This window comes from Myodes glareolus, chromosome 21 (genome assembly GCF_982192425.1).
Source record: "Myodes glareolus chromosome 21, mMyoGla1.1, whole genome shotgun sequence".
NCBI classification, from domain to species: domain Eukaryota; kingdom Metazoa; phylum Chordata; class Mammalia; order Rodentia; family Cricetidae; genus Myodes; species Myodes glareolus.
Window position 1 is genome coordinate 47,738,241 of NC_142046.1, and position 23,139 is coordinate 47,761,379.

Below are 23,139 nucleotides of genomic sequence, written 5' to 3' on the forward strand. Positions count from 1 at the left end.
AACCATCAGCAAAAGCAATAACTGTGGGATCTTTGTTCCTGTAACGCCTAATGCCTAGAACTACGACGGCAAAAGGAGATGAGAACCCTAAGCCTGATAAACTTAAGTGTGTCAGTGGTGCTAGACTCAAAACAGAGTGGTTATATCAGTCTGTAGCCCCAACCCCAACATACTGTTACAATAATAGAGGTAAGGGGTTGAGAAAGGCCTTCGTGTGCAGTGCCAGTGATGTGAACTACTACTCTCTCTAGAATGTGGTTTCACTCTTAGCAGCTGCTACTGCAAGAGATTCTAAGAAACTGAGGCTTCATATAAGGGTCTGCATTGAGTTTCCAGTATGCCCTTGGTCCACTAAAGCATACACATCCTATACCTTAATGTTTCTATTTATTCCCCCAATATATTTTTAATATTTGGATGGCCTCTCTTACTTGCTATTAGGTTTTCAAGTGAAAACTGTTTAAGAAAGATTAGTAATAATTAATTGGGGTCACTTGTATGAACACAGGGGTGAAATGATCTAAGATAACAGGTTTTGCATTTTTGTTTCAGTTTCAGAGGAAACACACATATTCACAGACACAATACGTACTGCACGTGACTGTGCCCCTGAAGTGGAGTACAGGACCCATTTACATCTGTCACTGCCAACACCACGACCAAACTCCTCAGTTACTTTAAGAACTAAGGTATATATCACCTGACAAATACTTCACTTTGGCCATCAAGAAGACAGCTTGCGGAAGACCTGGGACACTCCTTATAATCGTCTCCAAGACTGAAGAACAATGTCTGAGAACTGGAGAGAGAGGTTGCCCGGGACCTGCAGGCTAAACAAAGCAAATCAGAGCAGTTTCCTGAGTTCATAACTGCATTTAGCCTTGATCAGACATACATTCATTTTAGTGTAACTAGAAGAAAGTGGTATTTTAATAACATTTCTCTTACTTTTTCACACTACCTTTGCTATATAATTGGACAAATATGAAATTATCTTCCTAGTTCATCTATGAATATACTGTGCAAATAGTGGGTTGGGCAGTTAGAAATTAGGCATTGTTATGTAATTAATATTTTGATAACACATGAAAGCAGTTATCAGATCAAAATTTTTCAAAGAAACATATGTTGAAAAAAAAGGAGAGCCATTTCTTGGTTAAATGCCCTGCGTTGCTTCACTGCTGCTGCTTCCTTGCCCTGAACGATGCTCCCCCCATCCTCTTCACCTGATGTACCATCGGCTGCATCCTTCCGGTCAGTGCCTGTCCTCCTTTACAGAAGATTCCTCTGAATAAGGGCCGCATGGCTGACAGTAAGGCGCCACACTTCCTGTCCTATGCTGAGGCACAGAGCTTGTTCTCAAGAAGATACTTGAAATAAGCCTACTGCCTCACCTCTTCAAATCCCCACAGCAGACGCCCTACAGTGCCTTCCCACCCAGTGCTGCTGCTTTTATGGGACTTTATGTATCTTCAAGTTCAGAATTTTATGCTTCTTTGAATTGAAACTAAGCTAATTCTTTAAAACTGTTGTGATGGTTGATAGTGACTGTTCCACTCTAAGTGTGGCTGAGTCCATCCTATGAACCGGACTCCTGGACCAAATACAAAGGAAAAAGGAGTTGAGCACCACATTCATCTCTCTGCTTCCTGACTGGACACAATGTAAACATTCACCTCACATTCCTGCTGCCACACCGTCTCCATCATGTTGGACTACACCCACAAACCGTGAGCCAAAATATGCCCACGTTTCTTTCCTCCCTCTCCCCCTCCTTTACTCCTTCCTCCCTCCTTTCCTCTTTCCTTCCCTCCCTTCCCTCCTTCCTCCCTTCCCTCCTTAAGTTGCTTTTATTGTGTATTTTTCTTATAGCAATAACACTTTCGCCCCAGAGAAATAGTTAAAGTAAAAATGATGCTAAGTATCTAATAGTCACCTAGTCACGGGAGGTGGTGGCACACACCTTTAATCCCAGCACTCAGGAGGCAGAGGCAGGCGAATCTGTGAGTTCAAGGCCAGCTTGGTCTACATAGTGAGTTCTAGGGCAGTCAGGGCTAAAAAGTAATCCTGTTTTGGAAAAAAAAAAGTCACCTTGCCACCTGTTAAGTAATACTGAGAACAACTCTCATTTTTTTCTTCTATTCTATGTTGTTTGTTATATTTTGAGACTGGGCCTCACTATCCAACCCAGGCTGGCCTCAATCTCACAATTCTGTCACCTCTGCTACTTAAGAGCTAGAATTATAGGTGTGGGCAACTTCATCCAAATAAAACAGCCATCACTATTACTAGGGTTTCCTATACAATCAAATATTAAAAACAGAAGACTAAAGACAATTTTTGAGATTATACTTGTTAGGTTAGAAACCTAACAAAACCGAGTGTGAAAGAGGCCAATGAACGAAGAAGAGGTAGATCTGTGGCCAGTGTTGCCTTTCTGGAATGTTCCCATGTAAACTGACCAAGTTATAACATGCGGATAAAAACTGCATTATGAGAAAAACAGGATGTGTAATTGGATTAGAGATCTAACTACCAAGGAATATATCATTTTGTGAACTAACTATGGTTTGTTTCACTCTTAGCACAATTATCAAATCCTCTGAAGTCCTCAAGGATAGAAGCCTTGTCTGTCCTTGTCTCCCCTGTGATAGTCTCACCCATGATTTCTCCCCTCCCACTCCCAGTCCAGTCACACTCATCCCTGGTGTCCTGTGGGTATCTTTATCAGCTGTTCCCTTTGCTGAAACCGGCTGTTTCAATCGGTCACCTTCAACTCTTCTTTCCCTAAGGCTTACTCCGAGCCTTTCATATGAATTGTCATCCCCTCTCCCTGTTCTGCTGTTTCCTTGAAGCACACTCTACTATATCCAGTCTTCTTAAGGTCTATCTACATCCTCTTAAAATATGTCCTTTGGGGCAAGAGTTATTTTTCTCCAAGCATATTTCCCCAGCTCCACACAGTGTGCTGCATGTGTTATAAAACCTCTGCAGAAAGAAGCCTAGGTGCTGAAGAAACACTGAAATATGCATTCAACCTTCTAAGCAACTTGGGCGGATGCTGACATAGGAGACTAATCTCAATTAGTCTGAGTTAATCATCAAGTATGGTTCTGGAAGAGCACAGTTTTAAAAGGATCCAAAGGCCTGGCAAATGACACGCTAATAAACACTCTGCGAAGCTCCCCAAGGGAAGCCCATCTTTCTTATTTTCATTGGTCACCTGTCATCTAAGGCTGTAAATTTTTATTATTTGTAAAATCAAATAATAACTTTGATTTTGGCAGTGTGTATTGGGTAGAGTTATCTGAAAAACTCTACGTTGAAATAAGAGCTGAATACAAGAAGATAGGTTATTTGCAATTACTGCCAATACCGAGGGACTCTGTCTAATGAATGCGTGCCATGCTGGAATGCATTCCCAGGTAGGGCACATGGGTTTCTAGGGTTACTACTCAAAATTGCTAATGCTTCCAAAAGACCACCAGTATCTCCAAGCTAAATCAAGCAGATGGTGACTAACAATCAGGTTCCATATAAAACAGATGACAAGAGCTAAAAGGAGTATGGTAATTGGAGTGTGAACCTAGAATACAGAATGTCAAGAGCGATGAGGAGTCCTACTCTGGAACCCAAAGGCATGAGTAATAGATTAAAGTATTGTTAACTGTTAACTCTGTAGGTATAAAAAAAGGCAATGACTCACCTGCATTCATACAGAACAAGAAGGGGAACGTCACACACAAGAAGGATCTAATCCAAAGCTAATCATCTACTTTATGAAGAGAAATGATTAATTTTTTGACTAAATAACTAGATGCTCTCTATGTCATTCCAAGGAACAGAAAGAATAATCAATCGTCCACTTTTAGCATAAAGTAGAGTTTGATTTCATGTGGGAAACGGCTTCATTGGTCTAATAAAAATAACTCCAGTTTTGAGTTTGCCTAAGGTGAGATTGCACTTGGCATGATCAATCAGATCCAAATATGAAGCAAGCATGAACATTGAGCTCCTTTAATACTTCAAAAACTGAGAGTTTTAGGATTTTAAAAAATTTTAAATAAGTTTTTACAAATCATTACTGTCATTATTTGGTAGCAATCATTTCTATAAAGATGTATTTAAAATGATTTCAGTTAACACAATTACGAATGCTAATTACAGGTACAGATATAGTTGAACACAGCAAAAAGAACTTGTTAGCCTTGCAGCGTAGGAGATGAGGGGCAGAATTACCTACCTGAATCGGACAGAAATTCAGATATTCAGTAACAACTTCTAGTAAGAAGTCAGGATTGAGCTTCTCAAAATACTGTATTCCAAGAGGTAAATCTTCTAGGTGTGACAAGTGAGTATTCACAACATCGTTTAACAGATTTATAACTTCCTCCTGTCGATTATCTTTCTTTGTAGCAAGAACTGCATGCAAATACATTAATTCCTGAAAAATAAGTGTATTTCACAGCTATTCCATTTGGCTATAAAGTCATTTATTTCTGTTTAGATTTCAAATATACATGAGGTTTTATTTGTAAGAAATTATTTAAACCTTTGATATGAAATCATTAAACCTAAGTATTAGCTAAATGGAATTTTAAGATCACTGAGAAAATCATTTAAAGTCCACTTGCACGGCGGAAAACTGACAAATGCAGTCGCACATGAAGTGACCCCTTCTTCACCGTCTAGAGCTGCGGCTGAACTGTCCTTTAGTTCATTTAGTTCTCGGCTCATCACAGCAGCGGTGACCGCCATCTGAGAAAGCGCCTTACCGCGGACTTCCCCATTGACTGCTGCAGCTCACTGAAGAACTCCAGCTGCTGAGCTGCATCCTGCATCTGCCCTTCCAGGAGCTGACATCGGATGAGTCCTAAATCAGACAAAAGCAGTCAAGGCGTATTCCAACCAACTAAAACATTTTCTTCCTCCATAGCAATCTTGCTTGAGACTGAAAAAAACTAAAATAAGAACACAGCAGGGGCGGAGGCAAAACTCAGTAGCCAGGGAGTAAGTAACATCTTTTACCACACAATTCATAACTTGATAGAAGCAACCAAATGAAATCCATTCTTTCAAGATAGTATTTGTGACGTAAATTGATATTTTTAAAGATACATAACAGCCTCTTGTGTATAGAAGAAGCTGTATAATTAGTATATTCTCTCTCTCTCTCTCTCTCTCTCTCTCTCTCTCTCTCTCTCTCTCTCTCTCTCTCTCTCTCTCCTCCAGTGGACTGGCCCTTCAAGCAGGTTTCCCCGGAGGAAGCCATCTAAGCAATAGCATACCCGTGACTGCAGAGATGTTGCTTTCGTTCAGGGTCATGGCGGTCCTGTACCACTTCCAGGCCTCCTTAACTTTGTCTTGCAGAATCATTTGGTAGCCGAGCTCTGTAGCAATTTCTGCTTGCTGCGGGGTTAAACTAAATGCTTTCTCTAGGAAGCCTTGAACTTTTTGAAGAATGAGTTGATTACGTCCACACTGAAAAGAAAACAAAATAAGAACAAAACAAAACAAATCCAGACAAGAAGCCTAGCAGTGCTCAAAACAAACACTACGCTTCTCTACATTAAATGTAGCCTGAAGTGCACAGGATGGAAGGAAAGGGACTAAAGATTATTAAGAAGGGAACGGGCTTCCTGTCTTCTAGATACTGCATCAAGGAGGAGTGTATGGCCCATCACTAGTTGTATATTTTAATTTAACAACATCACCATCTTATCACGTATGATCTTGCAGCATGAAAACAATGATTTTCATGATCCTTTTACACATTAGACAGGAAAATCTTTATATTAAGGTTTCTAAATCTATGTGCATAATTAAGAAATAAACCCTCTCCCCTTAAAGACAATCTGTACCAAGAGCAAAAAATATTTGAAAAGGAATATGGCTTTCATATTTCTAGAATAAGCTTAACCCCCAATTTTTTGACACCAATGTTGTTAAATAACTATTGGACAAACCCACTTTTAAGAGTAAAATACTCCTCTAAATATTTCAATAAACTTAAGCAATTCTATAAGTGTTCTAAAAAACAATGAAAAAATGTCTGGTAGTAACACAAATAAAAAAGGAACATACTGTATTTATACACTTAAATTTTTTCTTTCTCTAAATTTCATACATCCTACATGTTTTAAAATAAGATAATTTCTAAAGTTTAGCAATTAATATCCTTAATTTTTTCTTTCAAGTTAGATAATCCTTTACTTAAGTTATTTTCTTCCATATATTTTTTGCTAGTTCACTGAACTGTTCAAACCTCTAATTCCTGCTGCCGCCTTTACTCTTCTGCTGGATCCAGCCCTATCATTTTGCCTTTACAGAATGCTAACAGAAATATGCTGTTACTGTAGCAACAACAACAAAATCAAGACACTGGCCTTTTCCTCTATTGAAACACTCTGCAATTCACTAACTTCCCCAAAGGGTTTATAACAGAAAACAAAAGCACAGAACATCCCTAATCCACCGCACTCTCTTTGTATGGCAGGTACTCTCATCTCCAGGACCCCTCCACATAGTCCTTCGCAATCTCCTGAGTCTCCTTCCTTGGGATCCCACTGATTTCATCCAAGACCATATGTTCCTCAGTGCTTTACCCACTGGCTAACTGCAAACTCTTAGAGACTGGGGCCTGGCGTGGAGGCAGTCTTACGGTTCTGCTGAAGGCTATTGTAATCTTATAAAACAGTTGAGCATTCTGTGGTTCCACGACATCCAGAGCATTTGCTAAATTTTCCAGCTTGGAAGCAGCCTAAAACAAAGTAAACAGTATTACCCTTAAAATAAACTAAGAAAAAAATAATCTATTACATGAATATATGCTCTAATATACTATTACTGATATATTTTTAATGATTTACTTTTATTTTACATGTACGTGTGAGTGCCTGCTTGTCTGTGTACACACCATGTATGTGCCTGCTGCCTGTGGAAGCCGGAAGAGGGTGTGAGATCCCCTGGAACACAGACGGTTGTGAGCAGCACAGGGGTGCTGGGAACTGAATCCAGTTTCTTGCAAGAGCAACAAGTACCACTGAGTACAGCAGTACAGGAGCATCTGTCACCGCTGAGCCATCTCTCCAGCCCTCTAGTATCTCCTGTGTGGTATGCATGTGTGTGTGTGTGTGTGTGTGTGTGTGTGTGTGTGTATGTAAGGTGGTCTGTGCATGAGCAAATGTTTGTGTGTGCACCAGGTTATATGAACATGTGTGTATATAGAGGCTGTCTATTAGTCTCTTACTCTTGAGACAGGGTCTCTTACTGAATCTGTGGCTTATCAATTCTGCAAGAACAGTTGCTAAGCGAGCTCCAGATATCCTCCAGTGTCTGTCTCCCCAGTGCTAGCAATACCTGGGGATCCAAACTCAAGCCCTCATGCTTGTGTAGAAAGCACTTTACATGCTATTTCCTCATGTCTCCCCATGGAATCTTATATATTATAGGATGACTTAAAAATAAAAAAAAAAATTGAAGCTCCAGTCATTTTTTTTAAAGCTCCAGTAATCATACAAAATTATTTCTTGTAAATAACCATCACTGAATAGAGCTTTTGGATGGGTGAAGATAGCCACAGTTATTCAACAAATGTACAAACCAAACTCTCTTCTTAATGAAGTCATGTTACAAAGGCTGTTGGAATGATAAAATGTTACATGAACTTTTGAACTACACAGATAGCCTAGTTTATATTTGAAATGGTTCCTAAAATATAAAAATCATGAAAGTAGTTAGGATAAATAATTTATTTTACTTTTTTCAAAACAATCTTTATTTATTTTACATACCAATCCCAGTTCATAAACCAGAAACAACAGCAAAAATTATTTATCATAGTTCCTGAGCTCATCTAACTCATGCAAATTCAATTAAATTGCAAACATACTGCGAATTCTACTTTGTATATCTATGCTCAAGACAATGCTATGTACTGGCATCTTACAAAAAAATACATATACTCTACTTAATCTGAAATCATTTTGGAGAGAAGTTTCCATACACATGTGTACTTTACTAGTTGGTACAAGACAATCAAGTCTTTGTAATTCTGTATTTCTAGCAACTAATTAAAAATTATAAAAGCAATATTGTGAGATAGAATTTTGAGCTTCTAATGAATATGCACACATGCATTTATAAGGGTGTGTGATGAAATTCACTGTGATACAGACCACTTAAATCATACAACACAATTTACCTTCTCTATGTCCCCCTCCCTACACAGATAATACAGAGCCAGCATTCTCAGCGCCTCCACATTGTTACTGTCCTGGAGCAGCAACCTGCAGAAAGACATGCAGTTAATGACTTGTCTGTCTGTTTGCTTGTTTGTTTGACGGATTAAAAGTTTGGTGGCTTGACTTTTCTACTACTCAATAAGTAGTTTTAATAGCTTTTTAAAGTTAAAAAGTTATTTGAAATTTAAATGAATAGGGGTTGTGCGTGTCTCATTTAATACTGTGGTAATGCTACATAAAGAATTGCATATGCTATATAATATTATTAACATTAATAATATGTTAACTATAGTTAATTATATTATAATTAATACTATATTAACTATAAACAACAGTGTATTAAAAGTTGAGTTTCGGAGCTGGAGACAAGGTCAGGGGTTAAGAGCACTTGCTCCTCTTGCAGAGGACCTGGGTTCAGTTCTAAGTTCCTAGCAGTCCCAGCGGATCTGACACTTTCATCTGGTTTCCATGGGAACCACATGCATGTGGAACACTTGCATACAAACAGGCAAAACATTCATACACATAAAATAAAAATAACAGACAAAAATTTTGAAAATTGAATTTACCCCAAGCAGGTTTTAATTTAAGGGATTCTAATAATGCCAAAGTGAGTGACGTATTTAAATAGGTGTTAACATTATCCATAAACTTAAAGATTCCTAAGTGATAAAACACAAATTGGGAAATATTATGAAGATATTAATCATGAGAAAGAACCAAAGGCATAAATATAGCAAGAAACATCCTTTGTTGTAAGAATCCTTAGGAAGCTTTGCTCAAGGCATTACAGAGGCAGCTCTCAGGAGGGCTCTCATACACGGCACCTCTCCTGAGTGCTGGAACAGTGAATTTCCAACTTGCTTTTCTTGTTTCTTCCCTAATCACTTTTCACCTTATATGCTGAGGTAGTGTCTTCTGCTTTGAGGACTCCATGTCCATGCCTCCACACATGAAGATTTTATGTGGGTAAAACACCCACCCAGACTTCAGATCCATCAGACCGGCAGCAAGCACGTTAAGCACCGAGTCATCACTCCAGCCCCAATTACATGTTTAAAAGTAGTACAATTTGAAGTATCTTTGCAATTCTATGCTGCTTGGAATAAAATCATTGCCTATTACGTGAAAAATTAAATTTATGCAGATTATGAAGGTGTTGTAACAGACAGAACACAACCAGATCATTTTCCTCGTGCATAACCAGATCAAAGAGGCTGCAGTCATTCCCCACTTTACCGCTGGGCCGTCTCCACTGTCTGGTCCCAATCCTGTAACGCCAGCTGCAATTTCATTTTCTTCTCAAAGGCAGGAAGGAAGTTTGGGAAGTTTACGATGATCTGGCTCACAGTCTCCAGGGCTCCGGAGTAATTCTGGCGCATTTCAAGGCACAGTACCTAACAGGGGGAGAAAGTTGGCATGGAAACTGTGGCCTTGTACCCCAGGCCCTCTCGGGCCAGCCTGGGCTAAGGCAGAATACTGCAGCTTTTTTTTTTTTTTTGGTTTTATCAAAATCATATCTTAAATTATCACAGAAATTAACACACATTAGCAATTTTGCTCTACAATAGATTCTTAACTTGATAACACGATAAATTTTAAACTAGTATGCAGAAGTACTCAGGAAGGTGAGGCAGGGAGAGAGACGACATTTAAGGTCTTTCTGCTACACGCTGAGAACAGGCTAGCCGCAGATGTAGTATAGAATAAGGCCCTGTCTCAAAAAAGCAAACAAGTAAAAGAAAAAGCTCATTAGGAAATATAAAGAATATTGCCCTTAGAATGGGAAAACTACCTTTGTAGAATAAAGTATCTCTTGGAGGTTTTTAAAAGAGCATATAAAACTCAAGCGATTTTTCATATTTTATCCTGTATTTAGAAATGTTATGTTCAGGTTAGAAAATAAGTGAAACAAAGTTCCAGTAACTGCCATGTGACCACTTCTCGGGGTTATCTCCAGGCAGAACTGAAAGATGTCACGAAGAGGCACACCCAGGACGGCTACTGCCCAACTGTTGGTGTATACAGGAGAAATAAAAAAACTGCCCACAATGTCCATAAATGAGTCATTAAATTGGAGGTCATATACTTAACAGATGGTAGGTGACCTTAGAGGGACTGCAGAAGTGTGTAATTCATGCCCATTTCACAGAGAACACGCCCTGTGTGACAGCTGGCTAGTTCAGCAGTGGTAACTGTCCCTCATTCACATGTTACTATGCTGCCTGCCTGGGAACACTTTTACAAGGGTCTGTGCATTGCATGTATGGTCTCTTCCAGAGGAAAAGAAGCTGTAAATGTAATTAGAGTAATGAAAACACATGGAGAGGCCTGCAAGATGACTCAGTAGAGGAAGGCGTCTGCCACCAACACCTAATGACCTGAGTTCACTGTCCAGAACCACACAGTAGGAGAGGACTGACCCTTGCAAGCTCTTCTGTGCATGCGCAAGCACAGACTCCACACACACACACACACACACACACACACACACACACACACACAAATAATGAACATTCATAAATCATATTTTCCCTTTTAACTTTTTCTTCTAGGTTATCAGTTTTGCCTCAGTATATCTCAATTAAAAATTAACATTTTTATCTCATCATTTAATATAAAAGTGCAATATGTATTTTTATGTATATATATATATATACACACACACACACACACATATATATATAGTTATAGGAAGGTATAGTCACCCAGAAATCCATTATGTCGAAATAAAATATTTAGATTTTCAAATAACTGACAATAATAGAAGAAAAATTAGGATAAATTTTAGTACAAATTTTCTCTTGGAATCTACCTACACAGCTAATACTGAAAAGAAGAAAGCCCTGCCACAGAAAGCTGCTGGGTCACCACTTGCACTCTTCCTTAGACCACTCCTTCCCACAGGAACACAAAGCAGCATCTCCAGCTGCTCCTACTTGGAATATTAATGAGTCCCTTACGCTGACTTAATTGAAAAGTATGAACATAATTACAGTGGATCTCCCAAAGCTTCAATTTCTTGTCTCTTCCAAAACTGACGTTGAAACCTAATTTCCAAAGCAACAGTGCTGGGAGGTAGGGCCTGACCAGAGGCAGTCCACCGTGAAAATGTAATGCTGTAAAAGGGGTTGGGGTGGTGGCATCTGCTCTTCTTTGGGGAACAGAACTTCTCCATTAGGGAAGATTGTCCAAGGAGCCATCCTGTAGGAGGCAGGGCCCTCACCAGACACCACACTTGCCAGTGCCTTGATTTCCAGCTCTTTGCATGAGAACTGTAACGAATGCATTTCTGTTCCTCTTAAAGCACTTAGTTTCAGACTTCTTTGCTTTAATCTTTCATCTGCGGGGCTCTCAAACAGTTTCGCTATGGAGCCTAGACGGACCTTGAACTTATGACTGTCGTCCGAGTTCCTGAGATTACAGGTGAGAGTCACTCTTTTCCTTCTTTAGTGTCAATAACAGAGACTTTTTTGAACATACGTGATTTACACAGCCTCATTACACAGCCGATGCTGATTGGAGTTACAAGATTACAAGAGTTGAACCACCATTCCCAGTATAAATTTATTTACTTATTTATTCTCAATTAAAAAAAATGAAAAACACGTAGGAATATATATCAGCAGTAGAACACATGTTTAACCCTAGGTTTGTAAGAGGCCCCAGCACTGCTAAAAGAGAAAACAGCCTTTTCAAGATCTATTTTTAACTATGTGCATGTGTTGCCCCTGGAGGCACTAGATCCTTTGGAGTGGAGTCTCAGCTAGAGACGTGGGTGCTGTGAACAGGACTCAAGTCCTCAGCAAGAGGCCTTAAGCACTGAGCCATCTTTCCAGCTCCTAAAACGGTAATGGAAAAACTTAATTTTATTCATTGAGGAGTTTGAGTGCAGGTACGTATGGACCACAGCACATGTGTGGAAGTCAGAGGGCAAGTTTAAGAGTCATCTCTTTCGTTCCGTACGGTTAAGGCATAGTCTCTCTTACTGTCTCTCTCTACCTGTTGGCACCAGGGGAGCTAGCCTACGAGCTCCTGAGTGATTGATGTGTCTCCACCCCACCTCCTCCCGCATCTTGTCAGAGAGTGCTGGGATTATAGATTTCAGTCATGGCATCCAATCTTATTTGTGGTTTAAGGGATCAACTGTACACCCTTATGCTTTCATGGAGAGTATTTTTATCCACTACCTCACCAGTACCAATAAGTAAATTTATTTATTTATTTATTTATTTATTTATTTATTTATTTATTTATTTATCCTGTGTGTGCCTGCAGGCAAGTACAAGGACACACAGGTGGAGGTCAGAGGACAACTCTCAGGGTCTGTCTGGATCCTCCCTTCTCACATGTGGGTTCTGGGGATCAAACTCAGGTCTTTAGGCTCTGTAGCAAATTCTTTTACCTTCTTTCTGAGCCATCTCACTGCAGTCCGCCGATACATTTTGAAAGGTTCAGGAGATGTTAATGGAGACAGATGGAAGGCTGTAACTTAACTCGTCCAGCTCACAGGGATGCTTAAAGACTGACAACTGTTTATCCTCAAAATACAAATCATGGTGCAAAGCTGTTCCGGCTTTACACTAGCTACCTCTCCAACACAAACATAAAGCTAGAGCCAGAGAATTACCCATTAGGTCACCTCTCCTCATCCCCCGACCTAGGGTTCATACTCCCCTTCTTTCCTCTCCTCTGACCGCCTGGATATCCTGCTATGCCCTGAAGGTGACTTAAGGTAAATGAAATCTGTCACTTCTTATTTTTAATGTTGTCTACATCATGGTCTCAGGGCTGTAGTCTTCACTGTCTGTAAGTCTTTGTTCAAAAGCCGAATGTATTGACTACCTCCTTTCCAATGGCAAATTGATGCCTCAGCTCCCATCTCCCACCCCTGTTTTATTTTTGACTGCAGTTCCCACCTACTCCCGAGTCATACACTAGGTTTAATGTACACATTTTCCTCCCTGCTCATCCCTCTGGCAGAAGAGAAGACCCACAACTACGTGAGGTGTTTACCTTTTCCATGTCATGCCTCCTCTCCAGTGACACACACACACACACACACACACACACACACACACACACACACACACTAGATGTCAGGGAAACACTGCACAGGAGGGAATAAAGAACCAGAACTCAGGCCCTTTAGTAGAGGCGTCATTCTGTCCTCTGTCCTACATGGCTGTAAGCCCCTCTAACTGCTGACAGCAGGATCACAAGTATCCTCTTTGGTGACCTAGTGAGTTTTGATTAGATCTCAAGTTTTACATTTTAAAACACTTGATTCATTCACTTTGATTCCAACTCACCTTACCCAGGAGAGCGAAAATATCATTTCCATCTTGCAATCCCTCCTCAAAATACCTCAGTGCTTTCTTAGCATAAGGCTCTTTCCTTCTTGTAATATCAAGCCATGCTTTCAGAATCGGTCCCTGGAAAGGAAAGTTACTACCCGAGTTAGTATGACTATCACAAAGTTTGTCAGCGATTGTATTACTGCTGAAACACACCTCCTTCTCGGAGCCCTTGAGAAGAAGTGGCCACCATGATATCAGCATAGTAATAGCTGCCGCGTGGCTCACTCTGTGAGGATGTGCTGTCTCTCTTTGCACACAGCACCAATGAGCGGGGTGAGGAAGAGAAATGGCGCCTTATCCCCCACATGATAAAGACTTAGAGAAGGGCACAGCTACCTTTACGAGCTCCGCAGCAGTCTCGTGAGGTAGGAAAGTCCTGGGAAATGAAAACTGAAACCACAGGTATTCCTGATGGATTGGGAGGTCTGTTTGACGGCAAAGAAGATAGCTTCCTTTTAAAGTCAAATAAGAAATGGGATCTGTTCTCCTTGCTATGGTTTTAGAGTAACGTATAAGGCATTTAATAAAGGTCATACTTGCCTCCCTGCATGTTCACCTGGAACTATGGTGCCCCTCCAACTAAGAGGACCGTCTACCTGTGAATGTGTTCCAAAGTCTATTTCTGTGGGGTCACTGACAAAGTACAGTTCCAGCCCTGGACCTTCAGCTGCCTGCCTTTCCCGAAGCTCATTGTCTGGCCTGTTTGGCCAGCACTTGACACACAGCACACGTGAAGACCAACATCTCACTGCCTCTACTGTCAGAGTCGCCACTCAACACCTGCTCCTCAGGGAACCAGATCTCACGAGATTCCGGGATGCTGAGGCACCCCTGGAGTGCAGGCCTCATCTTCCTTTCATTACATCTATTAGCTGACAAATCTTGGCGGGTCTTTAACATTTTTACTCGTACTCCCCTGGGTAAATCAAACCTTCAGCCAGAATTTACTCTTTTCTCCAAATTTTAGTTCCTCTCTAAATCAGTTCAGCTTATAAACGATTAATTTTTCTGATATGCACTGTAATAATGCAGCATCCATGATTGAAAGTCTTTAAGGATTTCTTAATGTCTATCAAATTATCTATAGAGACTCGTGCCTAGCAACCTTCTATTTCTCTACAGTTTTACCATTTTCATGCACCCCATGTTCCATCAAACATAAAGCCCTCAAGGTAAGCAGAAATGGTGTCTTCATCTCTACCTCTTATCTCCAATTTGGGTAACTACTCACCCTTTCCAGGTTTGGAGGTGAAATTGGTTTGGGCAGGGCTGGGGCTTGTTTTCTTTGTTTTAGCTGAAATGCTATTTCCCTTCTAAACATATTCCCCCCCCCACCCCTGCATCACTTAACCTTACAGATGGTATGTGATGGGGAAAATGCTTTCTATCACTTAACCTTTCAGATGTTATGTGATTGAGGGAAATATTTATCAAAGTAATGATTTGTACAAAATAGGCAAGCAATAAATGTCAGCCGTTATCTATGTGGGCACCTTAATCACATCTCTGCTGATCACTCAGTCTTCCAGGAGGCAGGCGAGGCAAGTGCCCTATACTGATTTACCCAAGGAAACAGAGCCTGTGCTCTCTTCCTGTGTGGATTACTAATACTACAAATACAGAAGTCTTAGAGCAGACATGTTCAATGAGAGGGAAGGGGAACAGAAAGGAAACAGAAGAAAGCAGGATACAGATCCATTCTAGAGTTACTAGTACAGAAACAAGAAACCTCAGTCCAACCATATTATTTATGAATATTCCATATATAGGAAGGATATTTATATGTTACAGATAACAGATAAGCTCATGATGTAAGAAATAAGCTACCTTTGAGAGGTCCTATTTTGCAATAAAGAATATTAAAAGAAAGTTGTTATTTATTGAGACCAGAGTGGCTATAAGAAAGGAGTAAACAAAGGATACTACTATATAGTAACACAATCTTCTTTCAATATCATTGTTTTAAATTAGGAAAAGTGGTCACCTCATTGCCATCATGTGGCATTTTCGACATTCTGTCAATATATTCTCTTGCCTTATCATGGCGACCAATGTGCCACAAAAATAGGCCTGCGTGATACAAGGCTTTGCGTCCGGCTTCCTTACGTTGCTCCTTCATTTTGGTGTCTAATTCCAGGATAGCTTCTCTATCTGAGGGGGGAAATAATATTAAATCTAAATTAAAGTTCAGATCAACTGTTTATGATAGGTTAGATGATTAACCAGGTACAGAATTGAGTTATTCTCCCAAGGACAGCATTATTAAAAACAAAATACGCACTATACATGCCATCTAAATACTGTGGGTATGCTGCTTCAGTTAAGAATGAGCAAGCCAGGCTGTGAGGGTGTACACCTTTAATGCTAGCACTTAGGAGGCAGAGACGTGAGGATCTCTGTGAGTTCAAGGTCAACTTGGTCTCTAAGGGAATTCCAGGGCTGCCAGGGCTACACAAAAAGAAACCTTGTCTTGAAAACAAAATCAAACAAACAAACCCGAAAAGAGAAAGAAAGAAAAAAGATCAAAATAAATCTTAATAATGCCTTATTTAACATTATGTACAAATATGTACATAATATGTACAGTATGTACAAATTAGACATATAAAATGGATATAAAATTACTGAATTTGCTCTTTTTTTTAAAAAAAAAATCTGACTCTGAAATGGGCGTATTTTACACTTACAGTACATTTCAACCGGAGCGAAGTTTTCTTCAGAGAGAATGTGTACATGCCTTTACACTTGAAAGTTGAAAGACTGATCCATACATTCAGTTTGTTCCATACATAAATTGCCTAATCAATCAGGTATCAACTTAAATTTAAAAAGTAAATTGAAAGTCGGGCTGCTAAGATGGCTCGGTGTGTAAAAATGCTTACAGCCTAAGCCTGGTATCACAAGACTGATCCCCAGAACCTATGTAAAAGGTTTAGATGTGACAGCACACATCTAATCTCAGAGCTCCTACATTGAGATGGGAGGCACACTGTGTTGGTTAGTTTTATGTCAGCTTGACACTAACTAGAACGATTTGGGAACTTCAGTTGAGAAAATGTCCCTACAGATTAGCTTGTGGGCCATTTTGTTAATTAATGATACAGGAGGGCTAAGCTCACTATGTATAGTGCCAACCCTGGGCTGGTGGTCCTGGATGTAGCTGGAGTACACCATGACGGGTAAGTCAGCATAGGGCAGGCCCCCTACCCCGACTCCCAGCTACCAAGGCCTCTGCATGTTTCCATGCCTCCAGGTTCCTGCTGACTTCTCAGGATAACGGTCTACGCACCGTAAAATGAAATAATCCCTTTTCTCCTGCAGTTGCTTTGCAAATGCTTTATCATAGCGGCAAAACCCCTAACTATAACAGAAACTGACACCAGGTCATGAGGTACTGCTGTGACAGACCTGATTATGGTGTTTGTGGGAGCACTGTGTAGGGCCTTTGTGACTTTGGGATGGAAAAGCCACTGAGTGCTCAGAGCTCCATGGGCTGTTCTCTGGGAACATAGGAAACAATGCTGAGGACAGTGCAGATGATGGAGGCCTGGTTTGTGAAATGTCAGAGGGAAGTCGGAGTTCCTCAAAGACTCTAGCATGGCAGTTTGATAGTTTAAATTAAGAATCTGTGGTTCTGGTCAGCTGGGGCTAAAAAATCAGACAGGATTAACAATAGCTAAGCATCAGTGAGGATAAACCTTTGCTTTGGGACACTGATGCTGGTTTAGTGGGACCTGGGGAACTCGTGGTGGTTAAGAAGAGACCAGCATCATTGAAGCAAGATCTTCCGAGAAGGATATTCCTAGAGTCAGCACACAGACAACTGGGGTCCGGGGGAGCCATGGTTATACCCTGTGCTAGCAGCTGAACTTGGTGTAACAGTCTCCCAGGTGGTAATGGTTTTGAAGACATGAAGGGGTCGTGGAGAGAAGCGGAGGCTTGGAGAGGCTATTGGTCAAGGTGCAGCCCAGGTGTAGTCTAGACTACAACATTTTGGAGATGCCATGGGATGACCACCAAGAACAGCAGCAGAAGCGGATGAAGCTGGGCTGATTAGATAAGGTATAAGTGTTATGAATGGCAGAGCCAGAGAAGCGCAATTGTCTACGTCCTTTGGAGCCCAGAAAGTCATGGGTCAGGAGTCACTCCCAGGCACTGGACACTCAATTACATACACTGTTGAAGCTGACTGTTCCCTCTTGAAGTAAGAAAGTAATTAAGTTGGTTTTTAAGTTCACAGGAATGTACAGTTATGAGACCCTGAATATTTATTTTAAAGTAACTTTAAAATTCTAGAGAGAGACACTGTAATTTAACAGAAACTTAGGAATTTTGCAGACTTAATATTTTAGACACCTTGAGACCCAACTTTTAAGGTGTTTAAAAATTTAAACTTAAGACTGAGGAACTTGAACATATCATCTTCAGGACAAATGGGCAAGGAAAGGTTCTAGATGAACGGTGACGCATTTGTGTGTCAGGTTGACACGGGGTCGATTGTGCTGGCTAATTTTCATGTCAACTTGACCCTAGCTAAAGTCATTTAGAAAGAAAGAAACTTAATTGAAAAAATTTCCTCACCAGATTGCCCTGTGGGAAAGTCTGTGGGAACATTTCTTGATTGATAATTGATGTGGGGGGCTGGAGAGATGGCTCAGAGATTAAGAGCACTGGCTACACTTCCAAAGGTCCAAAGGGTTCACATGAGCACATGGTGGCTCACAACTATCTGTAAGAAAATATGGTGCCCTCTTCAGGCCTGCAGGGACATATGCAGGCAGGCCACTAAATACTTAATAAATAAATAAATCTTTACAAAAAATAATTGATGTGGGAGGGCCCAGCTCGCTGTGGGTTGTGGTACCCCAAGCCAGGTGCTCATGGATGGTAATAGAAAGCAGGCTGAACCCACGAGGAAGAAGCCAATACACAGCACTCCTTCATGACCTCTGCATCAATTTCTGCCCTTGAGTTCATGCCCTGACTTCCCTGGGTGATGGACTACAATCTATAAGGTGAACTAAACACTTTTCTCTCCAAGTTGCTTTTGGTCACAGTGTTTTCTCACGGCAAGAGAAAACTAAGACATGGACAGAGGAAAATCACTTGGAAGCTTGTGGAGCTCCTGGAGTTCCCAGTGTGGCAGGAACATGAGAAACCCTGCCTTAAAAGGTGGAGGAGAGAAAAGTTGAACATGCCAGGGTATGCATAAGCCAGCTGCCCCATACCCATTGCCTCACAGACAGAGAGATACACATACAAATAATATTTAAGTAAATAAAATTAAATAAAAAATTCTGTCACATCTTGGGGGATATTTGATCACACTATGAACCCTGAGTTTTTATTTGTGTTGATTAAATAAAATTAACCTTGGATCAGGAGGCTGAGTTAGCAATTAGTTGACACAGATCACAGAACATCGGAGGGCATCCGGGAGAGATAAAGAGACACAGGAAGTAGTAGGGATGAATTTGGAGTAGAATGGCCTTTCTGGTTTGGCAGAGTGGGAGCATGGGGCTTTTGAAGATGCCATCAAGGAGAGAAGGTAAGTTTTTTTTTTTTTTTGCTACTTAGTCTCTCTGAGCATACAGGTCTTCACCTCAGCCTTGAATTTTAAGGCTTATTTATAAATAGAATGATAGAGACTTAGTTAAAGCTACCTTTAGAGGCAGTGACAGAGCCGGTGCCTGCAGGACAGAATTCCTGCCAGGCTGTGACTGAGTGGCCAGGCCACTGCTAGAGAAGCAGGCTGGGAGCTACAAAGCCGCAGCTGCTGGCTGGAATAGTAGACTAGGGCACAGAAACGGTGCTAAAGTTGATACAACAGTCACACGATCAGATTATCCAACTTTCATGTGCAAATGCCACACTAAGTTATGTAGTACAACTGAGTAGTTTCTGTCATTCCCAAGACAGGCAACTATATTATAGTACTTTTATTAAAGAAACTTATAAAACATTGTAATCATTTTAAAATAACACAAACACCAGGAGTAGCGTCAGGACTAGCTCCCAAAGCACCTGGCTCTGAAGTCCAATCCTGAAGCACGTACGTACAGATAGAACAATGTAACTGTTTCATAACTTTGAAACATACCTGGCACAGCCCTAATAGAAAGTGCATACTGTTTACTTGTCAAGCAAATTTTATTTTGTTTTTGTAATCTGTGCATGTGTGCTTGGCATGAGGGAGGTAAGTGACAGGTCTTAAAATAGGAAAAATGTTTCTAATATTTAAAAATTCATTCTATGGCACACAGTGCGTTTAATTATTTGAAATATTTACAGTGCTATTGTTACTGGACATATACACATGTATTTTTAAGTTACCTGTGATTTGGATTCTCTTCTGTCTCAGTCATAGGTTATACTACTCACCAGCACAAAGCAATTAAACTTTAAAGATCAGCTTATGAACAACGTTCCTCCCATAATATGGCCACATGTCCCAACCACTGTGCAGAACAATGTTCCTTCCATAATATAACCAAGTGTCCCAAATACTAACCAGAAAAATTACCATGTTACTTTCATAATATAGCCATATGTCCCAACTACTACTAAGAATAATATTCCTTCCATAATATAGGCATATATCCCAACTACCACACAGAACAATGTTCCTTCCACAACATAGCCATAAGTCAAAGTGAACCAGATATAGAAAATCCATCCAAACACTGTACTTAAATACTATACCTGGATTGGGGCTCATTTTATGGACATACATGAGTGCAATCAGCGAACACAGTGACACATCTTGCTTATTTTTAATGGCCTCAAATTCCCGAAGGGCTTCTTGAGTTTTACCTGGAAATCAAGATTAGGGTGTGGGAGGAAAAAGTATTCTTAGTTCAGATTCAGGATTCAGAGACTACAAAGACATCTGGTGTCTAGGGCAATACCTTCCATCAGGGTCCCGTAGGCATGATAAAACCTGAACACTGGATCACTGCCATACTTCTTCATGCCTTCACTGGCAACAAGCAACACATGGTGATAATATCTCTCTTGACAATAGTAATTAATGAGTGCCTAAAAGGAAATAATGGTTAAAGGTTAACAGTCTGTTATTCTGAAAAATATTCAGAAGCAGATATCAGCCTAAAATCCTGAATAATCCAGAACATTACAATCTCTTCCCTACTCCTAAAATACCACTACAAATATACACATAACAGCAAGGACCAGACAGAATGACCATGGGATTTCTGACGACTTAGGGGTTTTCTTTTTCAATGTGATTTCTTTGTCCCTTTAATAATTTTGTCAAGAATACTGGAGTCAGATTACTTTTATATTTTACCCCTTTGGCTACATTTTCTTAAAGATTTTAGAATAAAAAAGAAAACAGAAAAAAGTAGACCAAGGAAATGAAGAGTCTTGACCCGGTTAGCTGTTCTCGGTGTTTTGCTGTTTCTTATTTGGTTTTGTTGGACACAAACTCGGGTCATCTCGGAAGAGAGAACTTCAGTTGACAAAATGCTTCCATCAGACTGGAGACAAGTCTCAAGAGGCATTTTCTTGGTTAATGACTAATGTGGGAGGGCCCAGCCCACTCTGGGCTGCTGCCCCTGGACAGGGGGTCATGGACTATATATCTGAATGGTTGATCAGTGAAACTTTGGATGAACTGACTTGGCCGTGCTGGAGGAGGTGTGTCTCTAGAGGCTTAGACGTTTCAAAAGCCCATTGCAGTCCCTACTTGTATTTGCTCCGTCTCTCTGTCTCTCTTCCTGCTGCTTATGGATCAGAACAAAAGCTCTCAGTTACTGTCATGTGCCTGGTCTTGGACCGATTTGGACTCTAAACCTCTGAACTGTAAGCCACCTGATTAAGTGTTTTCCTTTACAAGAGTTGTCATGGTCATGGTGTCTCTTCACAGCAACTAAGACAGGACTTGGGTGGCTTACAGTTCAGAGATTCAGTCCATTATCAGCATGGTGGGACATGGCAGCACGCAGACAGAAGTGATGCTGAAGAAGGAGTTAAGAGTGTTACATGTTGATATGCAGGTCACAGGATGTGAACTGGGATACTGGGCGTGGCTTGAGCACATACGAGACCTCAAAGCTACCCCCATAGTGATACACTCCAACAAGGTCATACCTACTCCAAAAAAGCCACACCTCCCAGTAGTGCCATTTCCTATGAGCTTATGGGGGCCAATGACATTCATACTACCACAACACCCATCATCTCTGCTTCCGTCCCTGTCTCCAGAATGCTTCCTTGAGTTCTCACCCTAATAAAACACAATGACGAAAAGCGACTTACGGAGAATAAAGCGTATTTCACTTTATAGTTTACAGTGCAGGGAAGTCAGAGGGCTTTGAAGAAATGTGTCTTACTGGCTTGCTATGCCTGCTTTCTTACAGCGCAGCGAACCACCAGCCCAGGATGGTAGCACCCACAGAGAGACGGGCCCTTCTACAACAATCAACAATCAAGAAAATTCCTCGTAGATTTGACTATAGGCAATCTGATGCAGACGTTTTCTCAACTGAGGTTTCTTTTCTCAGATGACTTTAGCTGTGCCAAGTTGTCAAAGCCAGCACCCCAGCCAGTTGGAATTGGTCTAAGGGTTCTTGGAGCAATCTCTGAGGTTTAACTGCTGACTTACTCAGAGATGGAAATCAGACTCTCACGTGGCTACGACTACCAGACTCCTTTATTCCATAAAACAGCGTGTGGGGAATCCTGTGCCACCGTCTGACTACAGAAGGGCTAACATGAGTAAGACATGGACAGGACAGATGTGTGTGCAGACAGTTTTTCCAGTCTGGATTTTGGAGGCTACATCTGTGCCTTTTCTAGATCACAGCCACACAGTTTCTAGCACCTCTGCTCTGCTCCCGTCTTGTGCATTCTGCTCCGCACCCCCCTCTCCACCTTGCTTCTGGAGAGAAGGACACATATGCCATCTCCTAGTTTGCTTTTTCACAAGTTCCTCGTGAACTGTCTGGGGTCACAAAGGAGCTTTCTCTGTCCCAGTAAGATCCTCCTTGACTTTTATGGAACATTTAAAAACACCCATCAACTACAATTCTGAGTTGAAGCAGTGCTGGGATGTCAGAGAGGACATGCATTGAAAGGTGCAAAGACACGGCCTCGAGTCTTGGTCTCGGTTACATTTTTGCTCATTTACAAACGGCCGTTAGTAAATCAAACGTCGAGGTGGGGACGAGGAGTACATGGAGATGATGTAAGAGTACCAGTCGGCACAAACAGGAGTGGGATCCCCCAGACTCTGTTGTCGGGCCCACACCCCTCTGCCAACCTGCGCATTTAGACCCCACCACCTGCTACCCAGATCATCAAGTGAATGACCACGCCCCTTCCCACTCACCCAGCACTGCTAAGCGAAGCCGGCTTCAAGCGTGACTGTTCCTCTGGCTTTCGTATTGCTACCCATACCTACGGCTACTCTTGGGGTTCAAGTTAGACCATTTAGTCCAGCAAACTTCAGTTTGATTTTGAGACAAGATTTCATTATGTAGCCCAGGCTGGCTCAAACTTGTTCTCCTCCTAAG

At 41.0% G+C, this 23,139-nt stretch overlaps 1 protein-coding gene and 1 long non-coding RNA gene across 3 annotated transcripts in view; one reads left to right on the forward strand and one right to left on the reverse strand.

The window, feature by feature from the left end:
* Positions 1–5,944, forward strand: part of LOC146890419 (uncharacterized) — a 59,893-nt gene extending 53,949 nt beyond the window's left edge. The window contains exon 3 of the long non-coding RNA XR_014998826.2: positions 553–5,944. This is a non-coding gene — a long non-coding RNA (uncharacterized LOC146890419). The remainder of the gene's footprint in view (positions 1–552) is intronic.
* The window catches only part of Ttc21b (tetratricopeptide repeat domain 21B), a 63,293-nt gene that overhangs the window by 38,161 nt on the left and 1,993 nt on the right, over positions 1–23,139 (reverse strand). For both annotated transcript variants that reach the window (XM_048425829.3, XM_048425828.3), the window contains exons 2-12: positions 20,512–20,641; positions 20,306–20,416; positions 15,588–15,754; positions 13,556–13,678; positions 9,483–9,640; positions 8,204–8,288; positions 6,662–6,760; positions 5,289–5,481; positions 4,776–4,873; positions 4,244–4,444; positions 701–830 (exon numbers count right to left, since the gene is read on the reverse strand). In XM_048425829.3, the coding sequence (XP_048281786.2) occupies positions 701–830; positions 4,244–4,444; positions 4,776–4,873; positions 5,289–5,481; positions 6,662–6,760; positions 8,204–8,288; positions 9,483–9,640; positions 13,556–13,678; positions 15,588–15,754; positions 20,306–20,416; positions 20,512–20,641 (1,495 nt within the window). The remainder of the gene's footprint in view (positions 1–700; positions 831–4,243; positions 4,445–4,775; positions 4,874–5,288; positions 5,482–6,661; positions 6,761–8,203; positions 8,289–9,482; positions 9,641–13,555; positions 13,679–15,587; positions 15,755–20,305; positions 20,417–20,511; positions 20,642–23,139) is intronic.